The 27,369-nt window shown below is 40.4% G+C and overlaps 1 protein-coding gene across 1 annotated transcript; it reads left to right on the top strand.

Annotated features, from left to right (window-relative positions):
* Positions 1-53: 53 nt before the first annotated feature.
* On the top strand, positions 54-27,369 carry LOC121021938 (antigen WC1.1-like). Its single transcript, XM_040462637.1, has 8 exons — positions 54-60; positions 12,807-13,127; positions 16,631-16,936; positions 17,030-17,347; positions 23,871-23,963; positions 24,039-24,353; positions 25,735-26,049; positions 27,173-27,369. The coding sequence occupies exons 1-8, from the start codon at positions 54-56 to the stop codon at positions 27,367-27,369; spliced, it is 1,872 nt and encodes a 623-aa protein (XP_040318571.1).

Raw genomic sequence — 27,369 nt, 5'->3', positions numbered from 1 at the left:
AGCTTTTATTTGTTAGCAAAGTCTTTATCTTTCCATCGTTTCTGAATGGCAACATGCTGGGTAAGGTTTTCTTAATTGGAAGTATTTTATTTTTAGCACTTTGAATCTCTCCTGGCTTGCAAGGTCTCTGCTGAGGAATCCAGTGATTGTCTTATGTGGGTTTCCTTGTATTGAAAAAAAATTTTTTTCTCTTGCTGCTTTTAAAATTCTCTCCTTATGTTTGATTTTAGGCAGTTTTATAATAGTTTGTCTTGGATGAGCTAATTTTGGATTGAAATTTTGCAATGATCTAATAGATTTATGAACTTGGATATCTATATTTTTTTGCCACTTTGGGAAATTCTCAGGCATTATTTCTTTAAATAAGCTTTCTGCCCTGTTCTCTCTCCCTTCTCCTTCTGTGGCTCTGTTGATTAGTTCATAGTTGTTTTTTTTTTTTAATTTTTTCAATTTATTTAAATCCAAGTTAATTAACATATTGTGTAATAATGATTTCAGGAATAGAATTTAGTGATTCATCACTTATGCATAACATCCAGTGCTCATCCCAACAAGTGCCCTCCTTAATGCCCATTGTCCATTTAGCCCTTCCCCCCACCAAACACCCCACCAGTTTGTTTTCTGTATTAAGAGTCTCTTATGGTTTGTCTCCCTCTCTGCTTTTATCTTATTTTGCTTCCCCTCCCTATGTTCATCTGTTTTGTTTCTTAAATTCCACATATGAGTGAAATCATATGATATTTGTCTTTCTCTGACTGACTTATTTCGCTCAGCATTATTTCCATACACATTCTCTATTTCCATACACATTGTTGCAAATGGTAAGATTTCATTCTTTTTGATTGTTGACTAATATTCCATTATGTGTGTGGGATATTACTCAATGTATGTATATATATATATGCACACACATATACACATAATGGAATATTACTCAATGTATGTATACACACACACACACACACACACCCCAAATCTTCTTTATCCATTCATCAGTTGAAGGACATTTGGGCTCTTTCCAATCTTTGGCTGTTGTCGCAGGTGCTGTTATAAACATTGGGGTGCATGTGCCCTTCGAATCAGCATTTTTGTACCCATGGATAAATACCTAGTGGTGCAGTTCCTGGGTCATAGGGTAGTTCTATGTTTAATTTTTTGAGGAACCTCCATACTGTTTTCCAGAGTGGCTGCACCAGTTTGCATTCCCATCAGCAGTGTAAAAGGATTCCTCTTCCTCTGCATCCTCCCCAACATCTGTTGTTGCCTGAGTTGTTCATTTTAGTCATTCTGACCAGTGTAAGGTGGTATCTCATCGTGGTTTTGATTTGTATTTCCCTGATGATGAATGATGTTGAGCATCTTTTCATGTATCTGTTAGCCATCTGGATGTCTTTTTTTGGAAAAGAGTCTATTCATGTCTTTTGCCCATTTCTTCACTGGGTTATTTGTTTTTTGGGTGTTGAGTTTGATAAGTTCTTTATAGATTTTGGATACTAACCCTTTATCTGATATGTCATTTGCAAATATCTTCCATTCCATCAGTTGCCTTTTAGTTTTGCTGATTGTTTCCTTTGCTGTGCAGAAGCTTTTTATTTTGATGAGGTCTCAATAATTCGTGTTTGCTTTTGTTTCCCTTGTCTCTGGAGACCTGTCAAGTAAGAAGTTGCTGCAGCCGAGGTCAAAGAGGTTGTTTTCTGTTTTCTCCTCTAGCATTTTGATGGCTTCCTGTCTTACAATTAGGTCTTTCATCCATTTTGAGTTTATTTTAAAATTTTTCTTTTAATATTTATTTATTTTTTAGAGAGAGAAAGATTGTGAGTGCAGGAGAGGCAGTGAGAGAGAGAGAGACACAGAATCTGAAGCAGATTCTAGGTTCTGAGCTGTCAGCACAGACCCCGACATCGGGCTTGAACCCATGAACTGTGAGATCATAACCTAAGCCAAAGTCGGACACTTAACCTACTGAGCCACCCAGGAGCCCTATTTTGAGTTTATTTTTTGTGTGTGGTGTAAGGAAGTGGTCCAGGTTCATTCTTCTGCCTGTCACCATCCAGTTTTTCCAGCACCATTTGCTGAAGAGACTTTTTTCCATTAGATATTCTTTCCTGCTTTGTCAAAGTTTAGTTGGTCATATGTTTGTGGGCCCATTTCTGGGTTCTCTATTCTGTTCCATTGATCTGAGTGTCTGTTTTTGTGTTAGTACCATACTGTCTTGATGATTACAGCTTTGTAATACAGCTTGAAGCCCAGAATTGTGATGTCTCCAGCTTTGGTTTTATTTTTCTGGATTGCTTTACCTATTCGGGGTCTTTTCTGGTTCCATACAAATTTCAGTATTGTTTGTTCTAGCTCTGTGAAGAATGCTGGTGTTATTTTGAATAGGGATTGCATTGAATATGTATATTGCTTTGCGTATTATTGACATTTTAACAATATTTGTTCTTCCAATCCGTGAGCATGGAATGTTTTCCCATTTTTTTGTGTCTTCTCAATTTCTTTCATAAGCTTTCTATAGTTTTCAGTGTATAGATTTTTCACCTCTTTGGTTATGTTTATTCCTAGGTATTTTATGGTTTTTGATGCAATTGTAAATGGGATTGATTCCTTGATTTCTGTTTCTGCTGCTTCATTATTGGTGTATAGAAATGCAACCGATTTCTGTACATTGATGTTGTATCCTGCAACTTTACTGCATTCATGGATCAGTTCTATCAGTTTTGTGGTGGAATCTTTTGGGTTTTCCACATAGAGTAACATGTCATTTGCAAAGAGTGAAAGTTTGACTTCCTCCTTATTGATTTGGACGAATTTCATTTCATTTTGTTGTCTGATTGCTGAGGCTAAGACTTCCAACACTATGTTGAATAACAGTGGTGAGTGTGGACATCCTTGTCATGTTCCTGATCTTAGGGGGAAAGCTCTCAGTTTTTCCCCATTGAGGATGATATTAGCAGTGGGTCTTTCGTGTATGGCCTTTATGATCTTGAGGTATGTTCCTTCTGTCCCCACTTTCTTGAGTGTTTTTATCAAGAAAGGATGCTATATTTTGCCAATTGCTTTTTCTGCCTCTATTGAGAGGATCATGTGGTTCTTATCCTCTCTTTTATTAATGTGATGCATCACATTGATTGATTCTGTGGATATTGAACCAGCCCTGCATCCCAGGAATAAATCCCACTTGGTTGTGGTGAATAATTCTTTTAATGTATTGTTGGATCCAGTTGGCTAGTATCTTGTTGAGGATTTTTGCATCCATGTTCATCAGCACAATTGGTCTGTAGTTCTCCTTTTTAGTGGGGTTTTTGGTTTTGGAATCAAGGTAATGCTGGCCTCGTAGAATGAGTTTGGGAGTTTTCCTTCCATTTCTATTTTTTGGAACAGCTTCAAAAGAATATGTGTTAACTCTTCATTAAATGTTTTGTAGAATTACCCTGGAAAGCCATCTGGCTCTGGACTCTTGGGAGGTTTTAGATTACTGATTCAATTTCTTTATTGGTTATGGGTCCATTCAAATGTTCTATTTCTTTGTGTTTTAATTTCAATGGTTTATATGTTTCTAGGAAATTGTCCATTTTTTCCAGATTGCCCAATTTGTTGGCATATTATTGCTCATAATATTATCTTACTATTGTTTGTATTTCTGTGGTATTGGTTGTGATCTCTCCTCTTTTATTCGTGATTTTATTTATTTGGGCCATTTACTTTTTCTTTTTGATCACACTGGCTAGGGGTTTATCAATTTTGTCAATTCTTTCAAAGAACCAGCTTTTTGGTTTCATTGATCTGTTCTACTGTTTGTTTTTTGTTGTTGTTGTTGTTGTTGTTTTTTGATAGCATTGATTTCTGCTCTAATCGTTATTATTTCCTGTCTTCTGCTGGTGTTGGGTTTTATTTGCTATTCATTTTCTAGCTCTTTTAGGTGTTAGGTTAGGTTGTGTAATTGAGACCTTTCTTCCTTTGTTAGGAAGGCCTGGATTGCTATATACTGTTGTCTTATGACCACCTTTGTGGCATCCCAAAGGTTTTGGATGGTTTTGTTTTCATTTTCATTGGCTTCCATGTACTTTTAAATTTCCTCTTTAATTCCTTGGTTAACCCATTTACTCTTTAGTAGAATTTTCTTTAATCTCCAAGTATTTCTGTTCTTTCTAATTTTTTTCTTGTGGTTGATTTTGTGTTTCATAGCGTTGTGGTCTGAAAATATGCAAGGTATGATCTTGATTTTTTTGTACTAGTTGAGGGCTGATTTGTGACCCAGTTTGTGATCTGTTCTGAAGAATGTTTCATGTACACTCGAGAAAAATGTGTATTCTGCTTCTTTAGGATGAAATGTTCTGAATATATGCTCTGTTAAGTTCATCCAAGCCAGTGTATCATTCAAAGCCATTGTTTCCCTGTTGATTTTCTATTTACGTGATCTGTCCATTGCTATAAGTGGGGTGTTGAAGTCCTCTACTATTACAGTATTATTATCAATGGGTTTCTTTATGTTTGTGGTTAATTGATTTATATATTTGGGTGCATGTTGGGGGCATAAATATTTACATTTGTTAGATCTTCTCAGTTGATAGACCTCTTAATTATGATATAATGCCCTTCTTTATCTCTTGTTACAGTCTTTATTTTAGTATAAGTATGGCTAGTCCAGTTTTCTTTTGATGATCATTACCGTGACAGATGGTTCTATTTCCTTACTTTCAATCTGCAGGTGTCTTTAGGTCTAAAATGAGTCTCTTGTAGCAGTATATAGATGGGTCTTGTTTTCTTATCCATTCTTATATCCAATGTCTTTTGATTGCAGCATTTAGTCCATTTACATTTAGGGTGAGTACTGAAGGTATGAATTTGTGCCATTGTATTGGTGTTTCTGGTGATGTTCTCTGGTCCTTTCTAGTCTTTGTTGCTTTTGCTCTTTTTTGGTTTATCTTTTCTCCACTCAAAGAGTCCCCCTTAAAATTTCTTCCAGGTCTGGTTTAGTGGTCATGAACTCCTTTAGTTTTTGTTTGTCTGGGAAACTCTCTATCTCTCCTTCTATTTTGAATGACAGCCTTGTTGGGTAAAGAATTCTTGGCTGTATAGTTTACCAATTCAGAACAGTGAATACATCCTGCCACTCCTTTCTGGCCTGCCACGTTTCTGTGGATAAGTCTGCCATGAATCTGGTATGTCTTCCCTTATAGGTTAAGGACTTTTTTTCCCTTGCTGCTTTCATAATTCTTTCCTTGTCTTTCCTTTGTGAATTTGACTATGATATGCCTTGGTGATGGTCGTTTTTTATTTTTTTTTAATATAATGGGAGTTCTCTGTGCTTCTTGGATTTTGATGTCTGTGTCCTTCCCCAGATTAGGGAAGTTTTCTGCTATAATTTGCTTACATAAACCTTCTGCCCCTTTTTCATCTTCTGGGACTCTTATTATTTGGATGTTATTCCTTTTAATAAGTAACTGAAATTCTCTAAGTCTTATATTGTGATATTATGCCTTTGTTTTCCTCTTTTTTTTTTTTTTGCTTCATTTTTCTCCACAATTTTATCTTCTGTATTGCTCATTTGCTGCTCTGCTTCATCCATCCTTGCCATCGTGGCATCCATTCGAGATTGCATCTTGGTTATAGCATTTTTAACTTCAGCCTGACTAGATTTTATTTTATCTCTGAAGGAAGGGATTATCTGGTGTCTTCTATGCTTTTTTCAACCCTAGCTAGTATTCTTGTTATTATGGTTTTAAATTCTAGTTCCAACATGTTACTTATATCTGTGTTGATTAAATCCCAGCTGTCATTTTTTCCTGTTCTTTCCTTTGGGGTGAATTCTTTCATTTTGTCATTTTGGAGGAAGAAAAAAATTAATAAAAAAATGAAAAATAAAACAAAGAATCAAATAAAGGAAGCTATATCCTGAGTATGTTTTCGCCTGCTTGTTGAAAGACACTTGATAGGATAGAGAAAAAAGGGAAATGAAAGAAAAAAAAGGTAAGAGAAAATTTAAAAATAAAAAGAAATTATATAATAGAATAGAATAAAATAAAATAAAATAAAATACAAAATTTAAAAAATATAAAAATAAAGTAAAAAAAAAAAATTTTCTATATCCAAGAAAGAGAAAGAAAAGAAAGAAAGAAAAAAACCAATTTAGGTAAAAAAGAGAAGAAAAGAAAATGACTAAATAAATGAGCCAGGAAACAGAATGAAACCTGAATGAAGTTATATCCAGTTTCCCCTAGAATTGAAACTGTGAAGCACACTTTAGTCCATACACTAAGTAGGTGGAGTGACTTGTGCTGGTCTTCTGGGGGATGTGCTTGCAGGGCCTAGTTTGGTGGGGTTTGGTGTAACAGCTCCATTCTCCATTAGATAGCACTGATTAGCTTACTGTGGTGGATCAGTGTGCGCGCATGCATGTGTGTGCATGGGAGTGGTGGAAATGGCTTCACCCAGCTCCCTAGTCTCTGGCGCTGGAACTTCGTGCTCTCACTGACCCATGATCAAGCACCTCTCCTTTGTTTCAGGCCTCTTATACTCCCTGCCTCTACCCTGTCCATGTCCAAGTTGTCCCCTTGCCAGACGGCACCTCCCTCCAGAGTTTTTTCTCAGCTGGGGTTGTGTTTCAAATCCCCACAATTAAGAGACCCCTGCAGCTTGGATCTGCACCAACTCTCTGGGGGAGGGTCTCGCCGAGCAATGGCTGGGTGCTGGCTTGCCCCAGAAAATGTCCATGTTATTGTGCAGTGGCAGAGTTTCAGAGATTATGGCAAATCACAACACACATCCGGCGCCAGGTTTTGCTGCACCGTGGCATGTTTGTATGGGGACAAAATACCAGCAATCATGGCTGCTCTCCAGGATCCAATGTGACTATTGCTTGTGGGGAGGCTACATGGTCTCTTCCAAATGCACTCCAAGGGAACCAATTCTCCCTGTGTGGCACGTGGACCCCTCAGACTGCATTGCCTGCTTCTGGGGATTCACTCTACTTCCTCACCAGAGCACCACCAGGCACTGAGCTCCAAAACTTCAGACTCTGTGATCCACCGTTTATAGAATCCAGGTGGTATTGAAACCCTCTCCTTTCTCCCTGTCAATGGTTTTGGGTAACAGGTTTCTTGTTCAGTCCCTTGTGAGTACTTTCACTCTTTCTTTCTCTCTCTAGCTACTTTCAGGGAGAGTGCTTTTCTTGAATGATCCCAATATGCAGCACTCTCCCCCTTTCTCTTTCTCTCTCTGACCTCTCTCTGCAAAAACAGCTCCCTACTCTCTGCGTCTTTTCTCTTCTCCAGTTCACCTCTTTGCACCATGTACCTGCTGAGTTCTGTGGCTCAAGTTATGCAGATTGTTGCATTAATCCTCAGATCAATTTCCTAGGTGTTCAAAATGGTTTGGTGCTGATCTACCTGTGTTTCAGGGATGAGACAGGCTCAGGGTCTCCATGCTGCTCCACCATGTTAACTCTTCTCTAGTTTTTTTTGATGGTGTCCTGTAAGTCTGATAGGCTTTTCTTCACTCCTTTTTATTCCTTTTCTTTTGCTCATCTTGATTAGATAATTTCAATTGATCTTTTAGCTCGCTGAATCTTTCTTCTGTTTTGTTAAGACTGCTATTCAAGCTTTTTATTGATTTCTTCATTTCAGTCATTGTATTCTTCAGCTCCGAAGTTTCTGGTTGGTTCTTTTTAATGTTTTCTATCTCTTTGTTGAAATTCTCATTTTGTTTGTGTATTATTTTCCTGATACTGTTATATTGTTTATATGTGTTTTCTTGTAGTTCTCTGAGCATCTTTAGAACATTTATTTTGAATTTTTTTTGTTGGATAATTCCTGTGTCTCCATTTCTTTGGGACCATGTACTGGATGGACGTTTACTGTATTCCTTTGGTAAAATCATTTCCCCCTGTTTTTTCTTAATCCCTGTAGCCTTGCACATATGTATGTGTGTTTTGAAGAACAGTAACCTCTTCCAGATATTACAGACTGACTTTGGTAGGAGAAGACCTTTACCTGTGAGTGGGGGCATACTATAGCATGCTATAACCTAGGTCTAGTGATGCAGGGGTGTGTGGCAGCAGTAGGTCTGGGGAGCATGATGTCTCCAGCTCAGGCTCCTGAGGGCCATAGTTTTGACAACTGCATGGATCTTAGCAAGCACTGCAGAGGGTCTGCAGTGGCTGCAAGGGCTGCTGGAGCCTCAGCAGTGCTTCTAGAGCTAATGGCTAGGGATCAGGCTAGGTGGAGGTAGGGCTGGAGGGGAACCCTTTCTAGCTAGGAAGTTCCCTCTGTGTGCTAAGCAATGCTGGCTTAAGGGATGGGATGATACTGCCAAAATATGCAGTCTTAATGTTTCTAAAATTTCTTAAGTGGACTTCTGAGCTTTGTGAGAGTGCTATTGTTCATGGAAAGCTATTCAATTGTTGATCATTTTGTGGGGTGGTGGGAATAGTGTCTCCTACTTTGCCATTTTGGTGATGTCACTTCTGAGACCATTGTTTTTAAATAGAGTGTTCCTGAGTATAGCAATTTAGATTGGCAATTTGTTTTTCTTTTGGATCATCTAAAGCTTCATTCTACTATGTACTTGTATCTCTCTGTTTTTGAGGACTTAAATGTTAGTATAGATGTTGCTCAGTTGGAGGTTATGTGTACCAATTCTCTTAAACATTTTTTCTTTGTTAGGTTTCTACTATTTCTCATCATCTTAACAGGAATAATTAGGTTATGTTGTAGTAACATATAATCCAAATTTCAGAAGAATTAAATAAACAAAATTTATTTATTCTTACACCACACATTCTGTCCAGTTTGGCTGGGCCTCTGCTTATAATTGTTCAACTTCTCAAGTTGTTGAATGCCTCACTGTCTTATGCCACCACTTAAAAAAAATTTTTTTTAACGTTTATTTATTTTTGAGAGAGAGAGAGAGAGAGACAGAGTGTGAATGGGGGAGGGGCAGAGAGAGAGGGAGACACAGAATCCAAAGCAGGCTCCAGGCTCTGAGCTGTCAGCACAGAGCCTGACATGGGGCTTGAACTCATGAACTGCTAGATCATGACCTGAGCTAAAGTTGGACGGTTAACTGACAGAACCACCCAGGTGCCCCAAGCTTTTATATATTTCTTTCTGGAAGTGCCACACATCATTCTTTTCACACTTCATTCAAAAGGCAGATCACAAGGTCATGATTAACTTCAAACAGGCAAGGAAGTATTGATATTTACATGTGTCCAGAGAAAACCAGAAATATTGCTGAACACTAGTCATGTCTACCACATCTATGATATGTCTACAGATAAGCTCGTTTTTATGTCTTATTGAGTTTTGTTGGGTTTATTCACTTTAAGCATTAGAGTGTTTCATAAGTTCTGGAAAATGTATAGCAATATGTTTCAAATTTTGCTTCTGCTCATTTCTCTCTCTTTCTGTGTGTGTGTCTTTCTCTGTCTTCCTGTCTTCCCTCCCAATTTCACTTTAGTGTAAACCTTCTTGCTCCATTTATATTTCTGATCCTCTCTTCTGTATTTTTTGTTCTTTTGTTTCTCTGTGCAGTATTCTAGATAATTTCTTCTGACTTATTATTCACATCAACAATTCTCTGTACCTGAATTTAATCTGATGAAAAAATTTTAATTTCAACAAACATATTTTTCACCTATAGAAGTTCTTTTGGGTTTAAAATTTTTTTCTACCCTTTTTTTTTAGTTCCTTGAAGATTCTTTAAGAGTGTATTTTTATTTCTTTAAATATAGTATGTATGGTTTTTATATAGCCTATATCTGATATATCTAATATTAGAAGTATTTATCCATTTCAGTAGTTTCTCTTGGTTATTGCTTAAAAATTGTTTTTAAATGTTTATTTTTGAGAAAGAGTGTGGGTGGGGGAGGGGCAGAGAGAGGGAGACACAGAATCTGAAGCAGGCTCCAGGCTCTGAGCTGTCAGCACAGAGCCTGACATGGGGCCTGAACCCACAAACCGCAAGATCATGACCTGAGCTGAAGTTGAATACTCAACCCACTAAGCTAACCAGGCACCCCTCTCTTGGTTATTGTTAATGGACTTCTGTTTCTTTGTGTGTCTGTTTATTCTTGACAATGTACTGGCCATTTTATTTATGATATTTATAGAAGTGATTTGAGGCCTAGCATGAAGGCAATTTCTTCTGCGAGGATTTTATTTTTCCCATGATTTTATAGCATTATTAGTGGTGGGCCACCTTAATACCAGTAGAAAACTGATATTATCTAGACAATCTAGAGATCCAAATACTAAATATACTTTTATACAAGGGCATGTCTATTTCAGTTGGTATCCCAGCTTATTGTGGAGACTGTTAGATGTCTCATCTGGGTATAGATTTGGATTTGATTTATGCCTCCTCACCATCAAAGGCCATGAGAAAGCCACATTTTCTTGTATAGGGTAATTCTATCCAGGCAAAAACATTGCATACTCCTGTGTTGCAATGAATTCCCATTTTCCCTTCAGATTTGGCCTGATTTTTCCTTCCTATCTTATCAGGTCTTTAATCTTTTAAGATCACTTTTAGTATGCTTTATTCCACTTTTTTTTTTAATTTTCAGCAGAAGAGATAGCCTCAAATAACCAAGCTTACTATTACTGAAAAAGTCTTCTGGAATTTTTTACAGTCATGAAATCATCCGCTTGCTTGTGTCACCAACTAGATATAAGCTACCTGAAGGCAAAAACATTATCTTATTATTTTCTACATTTACAGCATTTAGCACAGGACCTGCCTCTCAATCAATGTTATCATCATCATCATCATCATCATAATCATTTTTATGATGTTACTATTAATAATAGTTTCTTGTATACTTTTAGAATCCTATTTCAATGTATTACCTCATGTCAGACTTTTTAAAAAACTGAGTAAGCTTCATAGGATGTCTCCCTTCTTCTACTCTTTTACCTTCTTCCCATTTACTTCCATTTCCTTCCTAGAATGGACCTCCACAGGTGTTGTGGATTGAATTGTGCCCCTCCAAAATTCAGATGTTGCAACCCTAGTTCCCAATGTGACTGTCTTTGGAGATATGGTCTGTAGGAGGTAATTAAGGTTAAATTAAGTCATAAGAGTGGGGCCCTAATCCACCCTCATAACAAGAGAAGAGAGGGAGAGAATTATCTAGCTCCATCTTTCCCTGTGTACACATACTGAGAAAAAGTCATGTGAACACACAGTGAGATGCAGTGGCTTACAAACCAAGAGAAGAGGTCTCAGAATGAAAACTACCTTGCTAACACCTTGATCTTGGACTTTCCAAACTATAGAACTGTGACAAAATAAATTTCTGTTTAAGGCACCTAGTCTATGGTGTTTTGTTATGGCGGCCTGAGAAGACTAATAGCACACTAGGAGTCTTTCCAAGTTCAGCATCTTCCCAGATGTTTCCCTTTTTGATACACCACTTCTAACTTCCAGAGTGGAAGCATATGGAGCCAGGTGTAGACCTGAGCAGTGCAAATGGGTACCCCAGGGACAAAGCCTTGATTATATTATGAGAAAAATTCTCATTTTGCTAACCCCAATTCAAAGCTAATGGAGATGATTCTAGGGCCTCAGGAAACCCACTTCTCTGTTCCTGACAGGAGAACAAGAACTTAGTCTACTAGATGACAAGCTGATATGACAAGAAAGAGGTGGTTTGGGTCCCAGTTCCAAGTAGGACCAAGATCACAGATTTGGTCACTCAGGAAGAAGTCTTATTTGGATGAAATGATTAAGCCACTCATATAAATCTCCATCTTGTCCACCCTGCTATTTTCTGACCCTGGAGGGAAGCCCTAAATTAGTAGTACATTGCTGTACAACAAATTACTGCCAAACTTGGAAGCTTAAAACAACAACTATCTAGGATCTCATAGTTTCTATGGGCCAGGAATCTGGGCATGGCTTTTCTGGTTCCTCTGATCTCTGATCTCTGATCTGGTTCCTCATGATCTCTCACAAGGTTGCAATTACCTTAAGGTTCAAATGAGACTGAATGTCACCCAAACTTATTTACTTGATTATTGGCAGCATTCAGCCACTGGTGGAGTGTCTAACTTAGAGCCTCAGTCCCTTGCTGACTCTTGACTAGACACCTCCCTCAGTTTCTTGTCATGTGGATCTCTCCACATGCAGCTCAAAATATGGCAGTTGGCTTCATCAGAGCAAACAAATGAGAGAGCAAGATGGGTCAATGAGAGAAACCAGCGTCCTCTTGAAACATCTCATCACTTTTGCCAAATTCCATTGTTAGATGAATGTTACTGCGTTCAGGCCACATTCGAGTGTGAGGGGGATTACATGAGTGTGAATATCAGGAAGCAGGAATAATCAGGACAGTTTAGAGGCTGCTTACCATGGTCCTCTCTTCTAAAGCTAGATGAGAGTCTTCTGCATGAGACAGAGAAGGAAAGGGAAGATTCTTCCACTGACCTCGGGGACTGTGAACCATAACTGAGATGGAGGAATTTGGGCCCCTACCAGCCTTATGCAAATCTACTGGGAGGGCAGTAGCACCTAGAGTCATCTGAAGGTCTGTCCTCATTGGTATGCATGGAGCTGAGTCTTGCTGGCTTGTGAGAAATAATTGTGTATCTCTTCCAACTCCATGTTCAGTGATGCCACATTGGTAGCTTCAAATTGATCACAGTGTTTATAATACAGAAATCGACAAATGTTATACATGAAAGGTCCCCCTCACCCCTCCACCCTACCCAGAGAGCTCATTTTTTCATACTTACCAGAATACCACTGCATGGTCTCCTAAAATCTCCTGTGTCCTGTGTTCTGTGTATGTGTCTCTCTTGCAGCTGTGGAGCTGAGTCTGAAGAATGGGAGACACCACTGTGAGGGGAGAGTGGAAGTGAAATACCAAGGAAAATGGGGCACAGTGGATGATTACTGGTGGAGCTTGAAGGATGCAAATGTGGTGTGCAGACAGCTGAAATGTGGACATGCTCTTGATGCTCCCAGAGCGGCTCGTTTTGGATCAGGGGTTGGGCCTATTTGGTTTACATATATTGTTTGTAAAGGTACAGAATCAACTCTCAATGAGTGTAATTCTTTTCATATTCAAAACTACAGAAAGAAAAACGATTTCCACAGTAATGGTGTTGGAGTAGTCTGCTCAGGTAAGGCCTGTGTGGTCTCGTGAGGGGTCTCCAGTAGGAGTAGCCTTGGTTTAATTCCCAGAATAACTAACAATGCAGGATCACATGTTTGGGTGAAGACTCCAGTCACACAGTGACTCCTAGAGTATTAGGTATTCAAGGAAGCATAAGGACTTGCTTGGCCCTGGACAGTGAAGGCTCCAGACCTATGGGTCACAGGCCATTCAGAGCTCAATGATCTGTCATAAGAAGTAGGAAGGTGGAGTCAAATGTTTCATACAGGTACAACCCAGCAATTGATGAAATAAGTTTCATCATGGTAGCTCTTTTGTTTTCTTTCATGAGATGGTCAGTCAGGTACAGACAAAAGAGGGGACATGGGAGAGGTGGAAAAGTGGATCTTTTCAAATTGTAACTTTGGCAGATCTTTAAAAATTTTTTTTCAACGTTTATTTATTTGTGGGACAGAGAGAGACAGAGCATGAACAGGGGAGGGGCAGAGAGAGAAAGAGACACAGAATCGGAAACAGGCTCCAGGCTCCGAGCCATCAGCCCAGAGCTTGACGCGGGGCTCGAACTCCCAGACCGCGAGATCGTGACCCGGCTGAAGTCGGACGCTTAACCGACTGCGCCACCCAGGCGCCCCTGGCAGATCTTTGATGATACTAATTCAGGTCCCTAAAAAACACAGTTATTTTCTTTTTTGAGAACTACTTTATTGAAGTATGATTGACATGCAAAAAACTGTATATACTTAAGCATACAATTTGATGAGTTTGGAGGTGAGTATACATCTGTGAAAGCGTTATCACAGTCTGTGCCATAAGAGCTATCTATCATCTCAAAAGTTTCCTCCCACCCTCTTTATTATTATTAAAAAAATAATTATTTTCAAGGGGGCATTTGAGTTTACTACCTTCAGTTAGGGTTTTTGAAGAAAGCTTGTTTTCTGGCATTTCAGGTAACGTTCCTTATTGTCATGAGGTCCTAATCATGGTATCAACTGCAGATCAACTTGTGTAAACACTACAGGAGGACCTGACTTATTTTGTTTGATAAATCAGTATCTGAGGAAAAATGGAGTCTGTGATGTCAGAACTTCTATTACTACCTTAAGAAAATTGATGCTTTTGATATTAATTCCAGTTAAGATATGCTTAAAGACAAAAAGAGTTTGAGAGTGATATGGCATCTAAACATTGATTTTGTTTTTTACTCCCTGACCACCATTACCATCACTTTAATTTTAACTTTTCATATTTTTATGAACTGTTTCGATTTTCTTCTAATCTCTTTGTCAGAAGTTTATTCCCTCTGGTCTGTTTCTATATTTTCCAGAACATGTTTTAGTGTGTAAAGGGAAGTCAAAGTGGTAATGATGCAGTCTAGATAAGAACAGGCAACCATGCCTTTTATAAATTTTCAAATTTAAATTGAATTCTTGAATTTCCTTTCTCTCAATTTTAGGAAAGGTGTATGAAAAAGACATTTCAGCCTCTAGTAGATTGTTAGAAATAAAATATTGTGTTTAAGAGAAATTCAGAGGTAGAAAGAATGATCTCTGAAGAATATAGAGGAGCTTGTTTGAAATAAAGAGGGAATTTCAGAGGATTCGGGGAGAAAGATTGGGGAGGGGCTTCACAGATTGGGAAGGGCCACAGCACTGAGGTACAGAATGGTAAGGGGATGAAGATACAATTAATTGAAGGAGGGGAGGTTGGGGACTGAAAATCCATGCTAATTCATATATTCACTACAGCTTCTGTTTTTAACCTTCTTGTTCTCATTTCTTCCTTCCCTCTCTTCCTCTATGTTGATGTAGGAGTAGTTTTTGAGCTCTGTAGAAGTGCTGGTATTTGAAACTTGCAATTTTCTTTGTGGGAAGTTTTTATAATATGCATTCTATTTCTTTAACAAATATAGGACTAGTTATATTTTCCATTTCTTTTGGTATCCGTTTTGGATAAATTGTGTTTTTCAAGTAATTAGTCTTCAAGGATTCATCCTATTATAAGTAAAATTTTCAAATTAGGACAAAGTTTGTTCATATCTCATTATCGTTTGCATATTGTAAGATCCATAATGATAACCCCCTTTCCATCCCTGATATTGTTAATCTGTGTATTTTATTTTTTCTTGATCAGGTCTACTAGAAGATTATCAGTTTTATTTTTAAGGGATTCACCAATGAACTTTGTTGATTTTACTTATTGTGTATTTGTTTTCTATTTCATTAAGTTTTGGTTCTTAGTTTACATTTTTTGTTATGATTTGCTGTTATTTTTATAGATTCTTGAGCTGGAATTTTAGATAATTTATTTTTAGTTTTTCTTTTCTATTCTAATGTATGCATCAAGGAAGTGTCAAGGCTCTAGATTTCCTTCTGAGCACTGCTTTAGCTGTATCCCACTAATTTTGATATTGCATGATTTCTTTTGTATTTTATCATCATGAAATGTTTCTTATTTCTGAATATATTTCTTGTCTTATAGTCTTACTTTGTTTGATATTAACATAGATACAATAAGAGTGAAACCATATGGTGTCTTTCTCTGTATGGCTTATTTCACTTAGCATAACACTCTCCGGTTCCATCCATGTTGCTACAAAGGGCCATATTTCATTCTTTCTCATTGCCACGTAGTACTCCATTGTGTATATAAACCCCAATTTCTTTATCCATTCATCAGTTGATGGACATTTAGGTTCTTTCCATAATTTGGCTGTTGTTGAAGTCGGACGCTTAACCGACTGAGCTACCCAGGCGCCCCGCAAGGTGGCTATTCTTATATCCTAGGGTTTCAAGAGAGTTGGTTAGAACATACCCTTCCTCTCCTGATTCTCTGAGCTCTCTTAACATCCATACTCATCTTCTTTCCCATGTGGGTCACCTAAGAAGTTCATGGAATATTTTGCATCCAAAATTATCAGAAAGATTAAATTTGAAATCGTAACTGTGACCGGTTATAATGTCTATATTTCTAATCTTGAGCCATCAGTCTGTCAACAGGTTGTCATGCATTCATGGATACAGCCCTCATGATTTTCCCTATCCTCAGCCACTTGAGGATTGACTCCTAGGAGAGAAAGCTGACCAGAATTTGAGCCCCGCAAGTCTCAGGATGACTTTCTAACCTTGTCTGGCTGATACATCTCTACTGTCTCATAGCCCATGTCCCACTGGGTTGGTTCTGTTTTTCATACCTTTGTACTTAAGTCTGAATGCCTATGTATTATGCAGTTTCCTTGGGCTAAGACTTGTAGATGAGGAATTCACTTCTCTAACCAACCCCAAAATGTATTCACCTACTCCAAATAGTCTGTCTTCAGAAACTCACTCATGGAGGTCCCATTCTGCCACCAACTGTTAAATCCTTTCTTCTGTGCCAATGCCTGGGAAAAGAAAAACTTTTTACTTTGCCATGTCACTGTCATATACCATTGTCCATGACATGTCACTTCTAATTGCCAAGCCAGAATCATGAATATTTACCTGTGTTTGTTGTTGTTGTTTTTTCTCCTAGGATTTGTGCGTCTAGCTGGTGGGGATGGACACTGCTCAGGGCAGGTAGAAGTGCATTCTGGAAAAGACTGGACTCTAGTATCTGATGGGAACTTTACATTCCTCACTGCCCAGATCATCTGTGCAGAGCTGGGGTGTGGCAAAGCTGTGTCTTTCCTGGGAGATGTGTCCTTCAGGGAGTCAGATAGACAAGTGTGGCCTGAAGAATTCTGGTGTAAGGGGGATGAACCTGAGCTCCGCTTCTGCCCTACAGTGTGCTGTCCAGGAGGTGCTTGCCACCGTAGGGCTGTTCAAGTTTCCTGTTCAGGTGAGATGCAGAGCAGGACTTCAACCTCGCTGCATACTCTGCTGGGGTAAGAAAAACATGAGATCTCACCGAAACCCTGTCTTCTCTTACTAGCGTACACGGAAGTCCGGCTCATGAAAAATGGCACCTCTCAGTGTGAGGGACAAGTGGAGATGAATATTTCTGGACATTGGAAAGCCCTCTGCGCCTCACACTGGAATATGGCAAATGCCAATGTTGTTTGTCAACAGCTTGGCTGTGGAGTTGCTATCTCTGCTCCAAAAGGAGCATACTTTGTGGAAGGAGGTGATCAGATTTGGAAAGCTCGATTTCACTGCTCGGGGGCTGAGTCTTTCTTGTGGAATTGTCCTATGACTGCCCTGGGCATTCCTGATTGTGCTCATGGAAACACAGCCTCTGTGATCTGCTCAGGTAAGAGAGAGGGAAGGGCTAACTGCTACTCAGGATGCTTTTTGAGTGAAATGTCCCTATGAGCAAAGAGTGTGGAAAAATTGTTTTAAAAGTGAGAAAATTCATGATAAAATATGGTTCTTTTCATTGCTATTAGCCTTTAGGTCAAGGCAAGGAATTTAAGAGGGATATCTGTTAAAATTAACACACTGTTGAGACGCCCGGGTGGCTCAATCGATTGAGTGTTTGACTTTCGCTCAGGTCATGATCTCGAAGTTCGCTGGTTCGAGCCTCATTGGTCTCTGTGCTAAAAGTGTGGAGCCTGCTTCAGATTCTCTCTTCCCCTCTCTCTCTCTGCTTTCCCTGCTAGTGCGCTGTCTCTCTCTCTCTCTCAAAAAATAAACATTAAAAAAAAATTAAATTAACACTATTATTTAAATACATCTGAGTATTTACAGAGAAAGTATGTTAAGTAGTAAGTGTGTAGCTCGATGAGTCATAATAACATGAACGCCGTGTAACCCCAACCCATATCAACAAAGAGATCATTAGCACCCCAAAAGCCACATTCATACCCTACCAATCACTATCCCTGCCCTCCTGCCTGAAGAAAACCAGTCCCCCAACTTCTATGCTACAGGATAGTTTTTTCTATTTTGAGCCTCATATAAAATCATATAGTATGTTTCATTTTGTGTCTAACTTCTTTGATTCCATACTATGTTTGTAATTCATGCATGAGTTATTTATAGCAGTGCTTCCTTCATTTTTTATTGTAAAGCATTCCATTGATTGACCATGTGACCAGGTATTGATCCATCAACTGATGGTGGAGTTTTGGTTTATTTCCAGTTCTTAATCATTGCAAATAGTGATGTTACAGATAATTGTGACAGTGACTTGTGGTGCAAATATGTATGTATTTATTTTGGGTGTTTAACTCTTGTCTTTTTATTTTTGCTCTTTTAATGGTGTTTATTGATAAGCCAAGTTCGTAACTTTAACAAGGTTTAGTGTGTCAACTTTTTTTTTTTTTTTTGGCACACGATGCTTCTTATATCCTTTTATTAAAAATTTTTTTAAATGTTCATTTATTTTGAGAGAGAGAGAGTATGAGCGGTAGAGAGGCAGAGAGAGAGGGAGACACCGGATCCGAAGCAGGCGCGAGGCTCGGCAGCTCTCAGCACAGAGCCTGATGTGGGGCTCGAACTCATGAACCATGAGATCATGACCTGAGCCGAAGTCGGACGCTTAACTGCCTGAGCTACCCAGGTGCCCCTTCTTATGTCCTTTTAAAGAGAACTTTAAAGATCCTGAAGATATTCCTCTATGGTATTTATAGAAGTTTCGTTACCTTTATTTCACATATAATTGTATGGTCCTAGAATTGATTTTCATGTATGATAGGGGTCAAATTTCATATTTTTATCAGGATACCCAACAGACTCAGACTCCTTCCCTGAAAAGACACTTTTCCCCACTGCAGCGCCTCCTTTGTCATAATGAGTCTACGCATGTCTGAGTCTTTTTCTGGACTCCATTCTCTTCTATTGTATCCTTGTTAATTCTGGCATTAATGCCCCCATTCCATAATTATTGTAACTTTGTAGTATGTCTTGATACGTGGTAAAGTTACTCCTTTAACTTCATTGTTTTTCTTCTCAAGTGTGTGGATCATTTGTGGTCTTTTCCATATATATTTTATTTTAAAAAAATGTTTATTTTTGAGAGAGAGAGGGGGCATGCATGAGTAGGGGAGGGGCAGAGAGAGAGAGAGACAGAGAGAGTGAGCAGGGGGTGGGAGAGAGAATCCCAAGCAGGCTCCATGCTGAACATGGAGCCCAATGGGTGGCTTGATCTCATGAACCGTGAGATCATGACCTGAGCCAAAATCAACAGTTGGACACTCAATCAACTGAGCCATCCAGGAGTCCCTTCCATATAAACTTTTAAAATTAGCTTGTCATTTTTCACCAAAAAATAGCTTGATGATCGAGTCCAACATGGTGACATGTGAAATTGCTAAACTCACCACCTCCCACGTATACATTTTTCTAATTCTCATAAATGAAGTAGGAGTTATCTTCTCTCTCTTTTTAATTATTTGGAAGATTGAGTGTTAATTCTCTTTTTTTCCGATGTATTAAACTTTTTAGTTTTAAATGAACACAAACTTACAGAAAAGTTGCAAGAACCAAAAATGTAAAAATGTAAAAATGTAAAAAAAAATGGAAGAAAGGTGAATTACAGACCAATTTCTCTATAGAGGTGCAGAATTCATGAAGAAAATGTTAGCAAGTTGAATCCAGAGATGTACAAAAATGAATGCACCACAACCAGAGTTTTCCCAGAAATGCAAAGTTAGTGTAAAATATGCCAATTAACAAAACTAAACAAAAAAGGAACCATGTAATCGTTTCATCAGATGTGGAAAAGGCATTTGGAAAGATTTGACAACGATGCATGAGAACATCTCCTAGCATATTGAAAATAGAAGGAACTTTCTTCAGTCTACAAAGGCCTCATTAAAAAAATCTGGTGAGGGGCGCCTGGGTGGCGCAGTCAGTTAAGCGTCCGACTTCAGCCAGGTCACGATCTCACGGTCCGTGAGTTCGAGCCCCGCGTCAGGCTCTGGGCTGATGGCTCAGAGCCTGGAGCCTGTTTCCGATTCTGTGTCTCCCTCTCTCTCTGCCCCTCCCCCGTTCATGCTGTCTCTCTCTGTCCCAAAAATAAATAAACGTTGAAAAAAAAATTAAAAAAAAAATCTGGTGAAAATGTCACTGGTGAAATATTGAAATATTTTTCCCTCAGATGAGAGAGATGATATTAATATCTACCACCATTGTTATCCAATAGTTTACTAGAGCACAAAAAATTTTTAAGTATAAGAATTAGAAAGGAAGAAACAAAACAATTATTTATAGACTGCATGACTGCAAGAAAACCCAAGAGAATCTACAGTTAGGTTATTAGAAGTTATAGTCTAACTATAACATTGCTAAGTACAAGCCCATGCACAAAATATATGCAAAAAATAATTTTCTTAATAAATAGTATCAATAAATAGAAAATAGATAAAAAGCTGTACTACTCACAGAAAAGATCAAAACATAAAATACTGGGGAGAAAAGCTAATCAAAGACATAAAAGATCTTCAAGACAAATTAAAGAAGATGTAAACAATGGACAGACACACCATATAAATGAGTTGAAAATACTAAATATTGTCAAAGTTGGTTACCTCAGAATTCATCTGTAGATTAAATCCCACCTCAATCAAACTGTAATCATGTTTTTTTTTTAAGCAACAATATTTTTAAATTTCAGCTTTCCTGAGGTGTCCCTGACAAAATTGTAAGACATTTGAAAGGTACAATACGGTGACTGGATATGCATGTGCATTGTGAGACGATTCCCCCATTCTAGTTAATTAATACAGCTTTGGCCTCACACATTTATCTTTTTGTGTGTGTGTGAGAACATTTAAGTTCAACTCTGAGAGCAAATTTCAATTATACAATACGGTGTTAGCAGCTGTCGTCACCGTGTTATGCATTAGACTCTCAGAACTTATTCATCTTATAACTGGAAGTCTGTACGTTTTTATAAAACTCTCCCTATTTCCTTCACCCCACGCCCCCTGGCAACAGCTTTTCTATTCCATATTTCTATGATTTTGATTGTTTTTGGATTCCACCTAAAAATGATATCATGCGCTACCCATCTTTCTCTTTCCGACTTATTCCATTTAGCATAATGCTGTCACTATCCATCCCTGGTGTCTTAAATGACAGAATTTCCTTCTTTCTCATGGTCGAATAATATTACATTATATATATGACGCATCTTCTTTCTCCATTCATCTCTTGATCGATTAGCATTGTTATAATTCTATTATCTAGTTCACAAGCCTTATTCAGAATTTCACAACTGTCCCAAATGCATACTTCGCGGCAAAAAAAGAGGTGAGGTAATACGCTACATTCAGTTGTCATACCCCTTAGTCTTCTCTAATAAAGGACACTTCCTGAATCTCACTTTGTATTTCATGACATTGACTTATTTTTTAGAGAGACAGAGCATGAGCAGGGTGGAGGGGCAGAAGGAAAGCGAGAGTCTTTTAAGCAGGTTCCACGCTCAGCATGGAGCTCAAAACGAGGCTCGATCCCATGTACTGTGAGATCGTGACCCGAGTCGAAATCAAGGGTCAGACGCTCAACCGACTGTCACCCAGGCGCCCCATGACATTGACATTTTTTTTTAACTTTTTTTTTATTTATATATGAAATTTATTGTCAAATTGGTTTCCATACAACACCCAGTGCTCATCCCAAAAGGTGCCCTCCTCAATACCCATCACCCACCCTCTCCTCCCTCCCACCCCCCATCAACCCTCAGTTTGCTCTCAGTTCTCAACAGTCTCTTATGCTTTGGCTCTCTCCCACTCTAACCTCTTTTTTTTTTTTTTCTTCCTTCCCCTCCCCCATGGGTTCCTGTTGAGTTTCTCAGGATCCACATAAGAGTGAAACCATATGGTATCTGTCTTTCTCTGTATGGCTTATTTCACTTAGCATCACACTCTCCAGTTCCATCCACGTTGCTACAAAAGACCATATTTCATTTTTTCTCATTGACATTTTTTAAAGAATACGAGCCAGTTATTATGTAGAATCTCCTTCCAATTTGAGTTGTGGCCATAGTCAGGAGAATGAAATCTTGTACAAGCATGGTAAATTGATATTAGATGCCATCCTGCATGAGTGAAAATTGGATTTGTCTTTTTTCAAAGTAGAGATTATTTTACCATGTTGACAGTGATTTAAAAATATTAAGATATTCGATGTTAGTGGTAGGTATGCGGTAGTAGAAAAATATAGTTTAGTAGAAGAGCAAAGACTACAAAATTCCTGGAAGATAATTTGGCAATATATATCTCAGTATATCCTATACATCTTTCAGATGCATTTTTTTTAAATAAAATTTTTAAATTTTTTTTCAACGTTTATTTATTTTTGGGACAGAGAGAGACAGAGCATGAACGGGGGAGGGGCAGAGAGAGAGGGAGACACAGAATCGGAAACAGGCTCCAGGCTCTGAGCCATCAGCCCAGAGCCTGACGCGGGGCTCGAACTCACGGACCGCGAGATCGTGACCTGGCTGAAGTCGGACGCTTAACCGACTGCGCCACCCAGGCGCCCCTTAAATAAAATTTTTAAAAAGTTTATTTATTTTTGACGGGGGATGGCAGGGACAGAGAGAGGAAGAGGGAGAATCCCAAGCAGGATCCATGCTGTCAGTGCAGACCCCGATGTGGGTCTTGATCTCATGAAGTAAGATCATGACCTGAGCTGAAATCAAGAGTCAGACGCATAACCAACTGAGCCACCCGGGCGCCCCCACAAACATTTCATTCGTGGTAATTTAAACTCCTTGTCAGGTAACTCCAACAACTGGATACCCTGTACATTTCTTTCCAATGCCTCTTTTATCCTCCTGGATTTTTGTCAAATCTCTTCTCTTTTATTCCCGGTTATTACTATTTTTAGATTTTAATTTTTTAATGTAATCTCTACCCCAGCATGGGGCTCCAACTCATGACCCCAAGATCAAGAGTCTCATGCTCTACCGGCGGAACCAGCCAGGTGCCCCTCTGCCTGGGCATTTTTGATTGGCAGACATCATAGATGAAACATTATAGCAATCCTTCAGAAAGGATTTTACTTTGCTTCCTCCTGGCACCTGTTTATGGCCAGATCATCTTATTTAAAGGAATTGCATGATTAGATGCTGTGCATCTGTCCTTGTGAGGAATAGTCTACTTTTAGTTCAGTTTTCTTTCTATGGTTCAAGGGCTCTAGTTAATAGGGTGCCTCCTCCTTGGCTGACCCTCAATTATTCTTTTATTCCCAGAGCCCTGTGAGTCTGGCAAAACCTGTGCTGAACCTTTTCCGCATCTTCGCTAGAGTCTTGGAATTGACAAAGGCCTCGAGGGGAAGTGGCTCACCTCTGGCCGTCTTTTCTCTTAGAGCTTGGCTCCCCAAATTCTCACTGCCTTGGTAGATCTTCAACGCTTTCAAGCAGTACTGATATATTGCCACTTATTTTTTTTTTGAGTTTATTTATTATGAGAGAGAGAGAGAGAGAGAGAGAGAGAGACAGCATGAGTGGGGGAGGGGCCGAGAGAGAGGAGAGAGAATCCCAAGGAGGCTCAGTGCTGCCAGCGCAGAGCCCAGTGAGGGGCTTGAACCTGTCAACAGTGAGATCATGACCTCAGCCAAAACCTAAGGGTAGGACATTTAACCGACTGAGCCACCCAGGTGCCCCGATACATTCCCACATTTTACAATTCATGCTTAGTGCCGCACTTGGCTTGAAAGACAAATCTTGGCCTTGTCAGAAGCAGGAAGTGAATTCTACCATTATGATAACATTACTCTCACGTAACAGCTTTCATCTCAGACCCCGGCCCCAGGTTCCATATTTAGTTTAAGTCAGCTTCCTGTTCTCCGACCCTAGTAACCCTCTGACCTTGCTGTTTCTGCAGGAAACCAGACCCAGGTACTGCCCCAGTGCGACGACTCTGCGTCTGAGCCGGCGGCCTCTGCGGGCTCAGGGGAGAGTGCTCCCAACTGCTCAGGTGAGGGGTCCCACTGGACCAGAAAGCCCTTCCCGTTTCCTGTTCGATGCCCCAGTGGCCTGATTCTCCCCTCAGATCACAGACAGCTCCGCCTGGTGGGCGGAGGCGGTCCCTGCGCTGGCAGAGTGGAGATCCGCTACCAGGACTCCTGGGGCACCGTCTGTGATGACAGCTGGGACCTGAACGATGCCCACGTGGTGTGCAGACAGCTGGGCTGCGGCGAGGCCCTCAATGCCACGGTCTCCGCTCACTTCGGGGCGGGATCAGACTCCATCTGGCTGGACGACGTGAACTGCACAGGAAAGGAGTCTCACATTTGGAAGTGCCCCGCCCGGGGCTGGGGGCAGCACGACTGCAGGCACAAGGAAGACGCCGGGGTCGTCTGCTCAGGTCCTCCCGCACCCCGTCTGCAGGTTGGGAGAGGAGGTGGGGGGCTCTGCAAGAGGGGAGGCTGAGCCCTGAGGGGGTGTTGCTGAAAGGGCCAGAGGAGAAGAAAGCTTCCTGCCCCAGTGCCGGGCTTTCTAGCAGATGTGAAGCTTAGATGCTTTCTTTTCCTCCTGTGGCAGCTGGGGTTGAGGTCTTTCCTTCTCAGCAAGACCTCCTGACAGCCATTTCCTACAGTTTCCATTCGAAAGCAGGGCCCGCTCTTCAGTTTTCTGTGGCGGCAAAGTCTTGAGGTCCCATTGCTGTTGAAATGCATGACCACACCGTTAGTGGTAGAAACCACACAAATTTATTAAATTAAAAAACAATTTTTTTAACATTTATTCATTTTTGAGAGTGAGAGAGACAGAGCGCGAGTGGGGGAGGGGCAAAGACACACACACACACACACACACACACACACACAGAATCCAAGCAGGCTCCAGGCTCCGAGCTGTCAGCACAGGGCCGACGCGGGGCTTGAACTCACGGACCGCGAGATCACGACCTGAGCCGAAGTCGGACGCTCAACCGAGTGAGCCACCCAGGCGCCCCACAAATTTATGAATTTAGAGTTTTGTTTGTTAGAAGTCTACCAAGGGTCTCGCTGGGCTCCAACCAACGTGTCAGCAGGGCAGCATTCTTTCTGGAGGCTCTAGGGGAGATCCCTTTTCTCCATGTTTGCTAGTTTCTTAAGGCCGTGTGCATTCCCTGGCTGGTAGTTAGCTCCCTCTCTTTGTCTTCAGGCTGACAACGTTGCTCCCTCTGAGCATTCTTCCCATTCTTCCATAGTCACGTTTCCCTCTGACTGAAGCTGGAAAAGTCTTCCCGGTTTTAAGGACGTGATTGGATTTGGGCTCACCTGCTTAACCCACACTATTCCACTATGGTTATATTCCACATATTCCATTATGGTTAATGTCACCATCCCAAGGTCCTTAACTTGATCACATCTGCGAAGTCTCTTTTGCCATGTAAGGTAACATATTTACACCACACCTTTGAGGGGGCGTTATTTTGCCAGCATCCCACTTTCCACACTCTCTTTCCCAGACTCTGTTAGAAGTTTTGTCAGGAAGCAGGATTCAGCTTGCCCTCCGTGGAGAGTGCCCTCTCTGTTCATAGTCCATTACGTCATTGTGGTGGAAATAGAAAGACAGACACAAACAGACAAGAGCAGGTAGAAGGGAGACAGATTTCAGCCTTGTCATCCCGTGGGTGCTTCCTCAGCAGAGTCAGCGATGCACGTTCACCATCTCTGGCATGGAGAGAAAAAAAAAAAAATCAAGAGCATTTGAGTGGAATGTTTACTGTGGACTGTTTCCCCCTCTCTCTCCTTTCGATGTAGACTTCCTGAACCTCAGGTTGGTGAGCGAGGACCAGGAGTGTGCCGGGTGGCTGGAAGTTTTCTACAACGGGACCTGGGGCAGTGTCTGCCACAGCCCCATGACACCCATGACCTTGTCCATCATCTGTAGACAGCTTGGCTGTGGAGACAATGGGACCCTCGACTCTTCCGTAGTTCCCAGGGAGGGTTCTAGACTTCGGTGGGTGGATCAAATCCAGTGTCGGAAAACCGATTTCTCTCTCTGGCAATGTCCTTCTGGTCCGTGGAAACACAGATCATGCTCTGCAAAAGAGGAAGCTTATATCTCGTGTGCAGGTAACTTACTGTTTCTATGTGTCCGTCCCAGTCCTGCAGGATGTTGTTAGTGAGATTTTATGTCTTTGAATCTAAGGGATGGGTTCAGTATGAGACTACAAAATGAAGTTTGGATGATGATTTGATTCACATGTTCCAATGTTGTTTTGAAGGAAAAAATAAGGAAACCTGTGCCAATAGGAGTTTACATGAAAGGTACCGGAAAGAATAAGTAATACCCTGATAAACTTTCTAAGCAATTGCTAATTAATTAGTAACAGTTAATTAGGAATAGCCCAACAGGTTAAAGTAAAATCAATCCTGATTGTTTTTCCTTTTTTTTAAGAGAGAGAGAGAGAGAGAGAAAATGGGTGTGTGTGCCCGTGTGAGTGGGAGAAGGGCAGAGGGAGAGGGAAGAGAATCTTAAGCAAGCTCCATGCTAAGCCCCGACTCGGGGCTCTATCCCACAACTGTGAGATCATGATCTGAGCCGAAATCAAGAATTGGATGCTTAAACTACTGAGCCATCCAGACACTTCCTGATTGATTTGTTTCTTGAGCTGATGGTATTTTACTCTGGAATGCATTGACACCAGTCAGACTAGTTTTTCAGTCAGTCTGTTGGTAGAGAGTAATTGAGTGCCGTGTAGGCACAAATTTATACTGCGTACAGGAGGATGGAGAAGAGAAGAAAATGTAGTCTCCGCCATCACGGAGCTTACAATCCAGCATTGAAAACTCTTGTTCGACAGAAATTTCATGAAGAGCTAGAAAGTGCCATGGAAGTGTGGAATTGGGGTAAGAGAAGAACTCATACTTAGATGGAAACCTGAAGGCTGAGTAAGACTATGTCAAAGGAAGAAAGTGGAGAGATCACTTGGGTCAGTGTAGGTACTGAGGTGGGAGGAAACATGGTGTCTTTGAGGCACTGAGAAAAATCCCATCAGGACCAGAGCAGAAAAGAGGGAGGGAGAGCGGTACAGGGTGACCTTGGAGAGCAGTACAGAACCAGAGACCTCTGTGAGGCAGGGCCCAGGAAGACATTCCTGTTTGAGAGGAATTTGCTTATCTTCTTGGCTGCTGCATCCTGGGGAACTGAGAGGTCAGTGACCTCATGCCCCCATGTCTTTCTGCTTGAATTTAGCTCTTCTCAGAGGCCGTAGGATCCCAGTCTTCATGGCTGCTCCTGTATCCTCTGGGCCTTTCATTGACTACCATGTACTTAATCTGTCCCCTTCACCCCGCTCTCCCGAAATGTTCTGCAGAGCCTGCTGGAATTTGGAGCCCGACATCTTCAAACTCCCTTATGCCCTCAGTGTTCCCTTCATTTTCACGTTGTGA

The sequence above is a fragment of the Herpailurus yagouaroundi genome, unplaced genomic scaffold (assembly GCF_014898765.1).
Source record: "Herpailurus yagouaroundi ecotype Mexico unplaced genomic scaffold, PumYag 355, whole genome shotgun sequence".
NCBI classification, from domain to species: Eukaryota; Metazoa; Chordata; class Mammalia; order Carnivora; family Felidae; genus Herpailurus; species Herpailurus yagouaroundi.
The sequence above is the reverse complement of the archived record's forward strand: the minus strand, read 5'-3'. Positions and strand labels throughout refer to the sequence as shown.

Excerpts from the sequence above, each read along its gene's own strand:
- LOC121021938 (XM_040462637.1), top strand. Across the intron at positions 13,128-16,630 it reads TGTTGGAGTAGTCTGCTCAG|GATTTGTGCGTCTAGCTGGT; the intron begins GTAAGGCCTGTG and ends TTTTTCTCCTAG. Across the intron at positions 23,964-24,038 it reads GAGTGCTCCCAACTGCTCAG|ATCACAGACAGCTCCGCCTG; the intron begins GTGAGGGGTCCC and ends TTCTCCCCTCAG.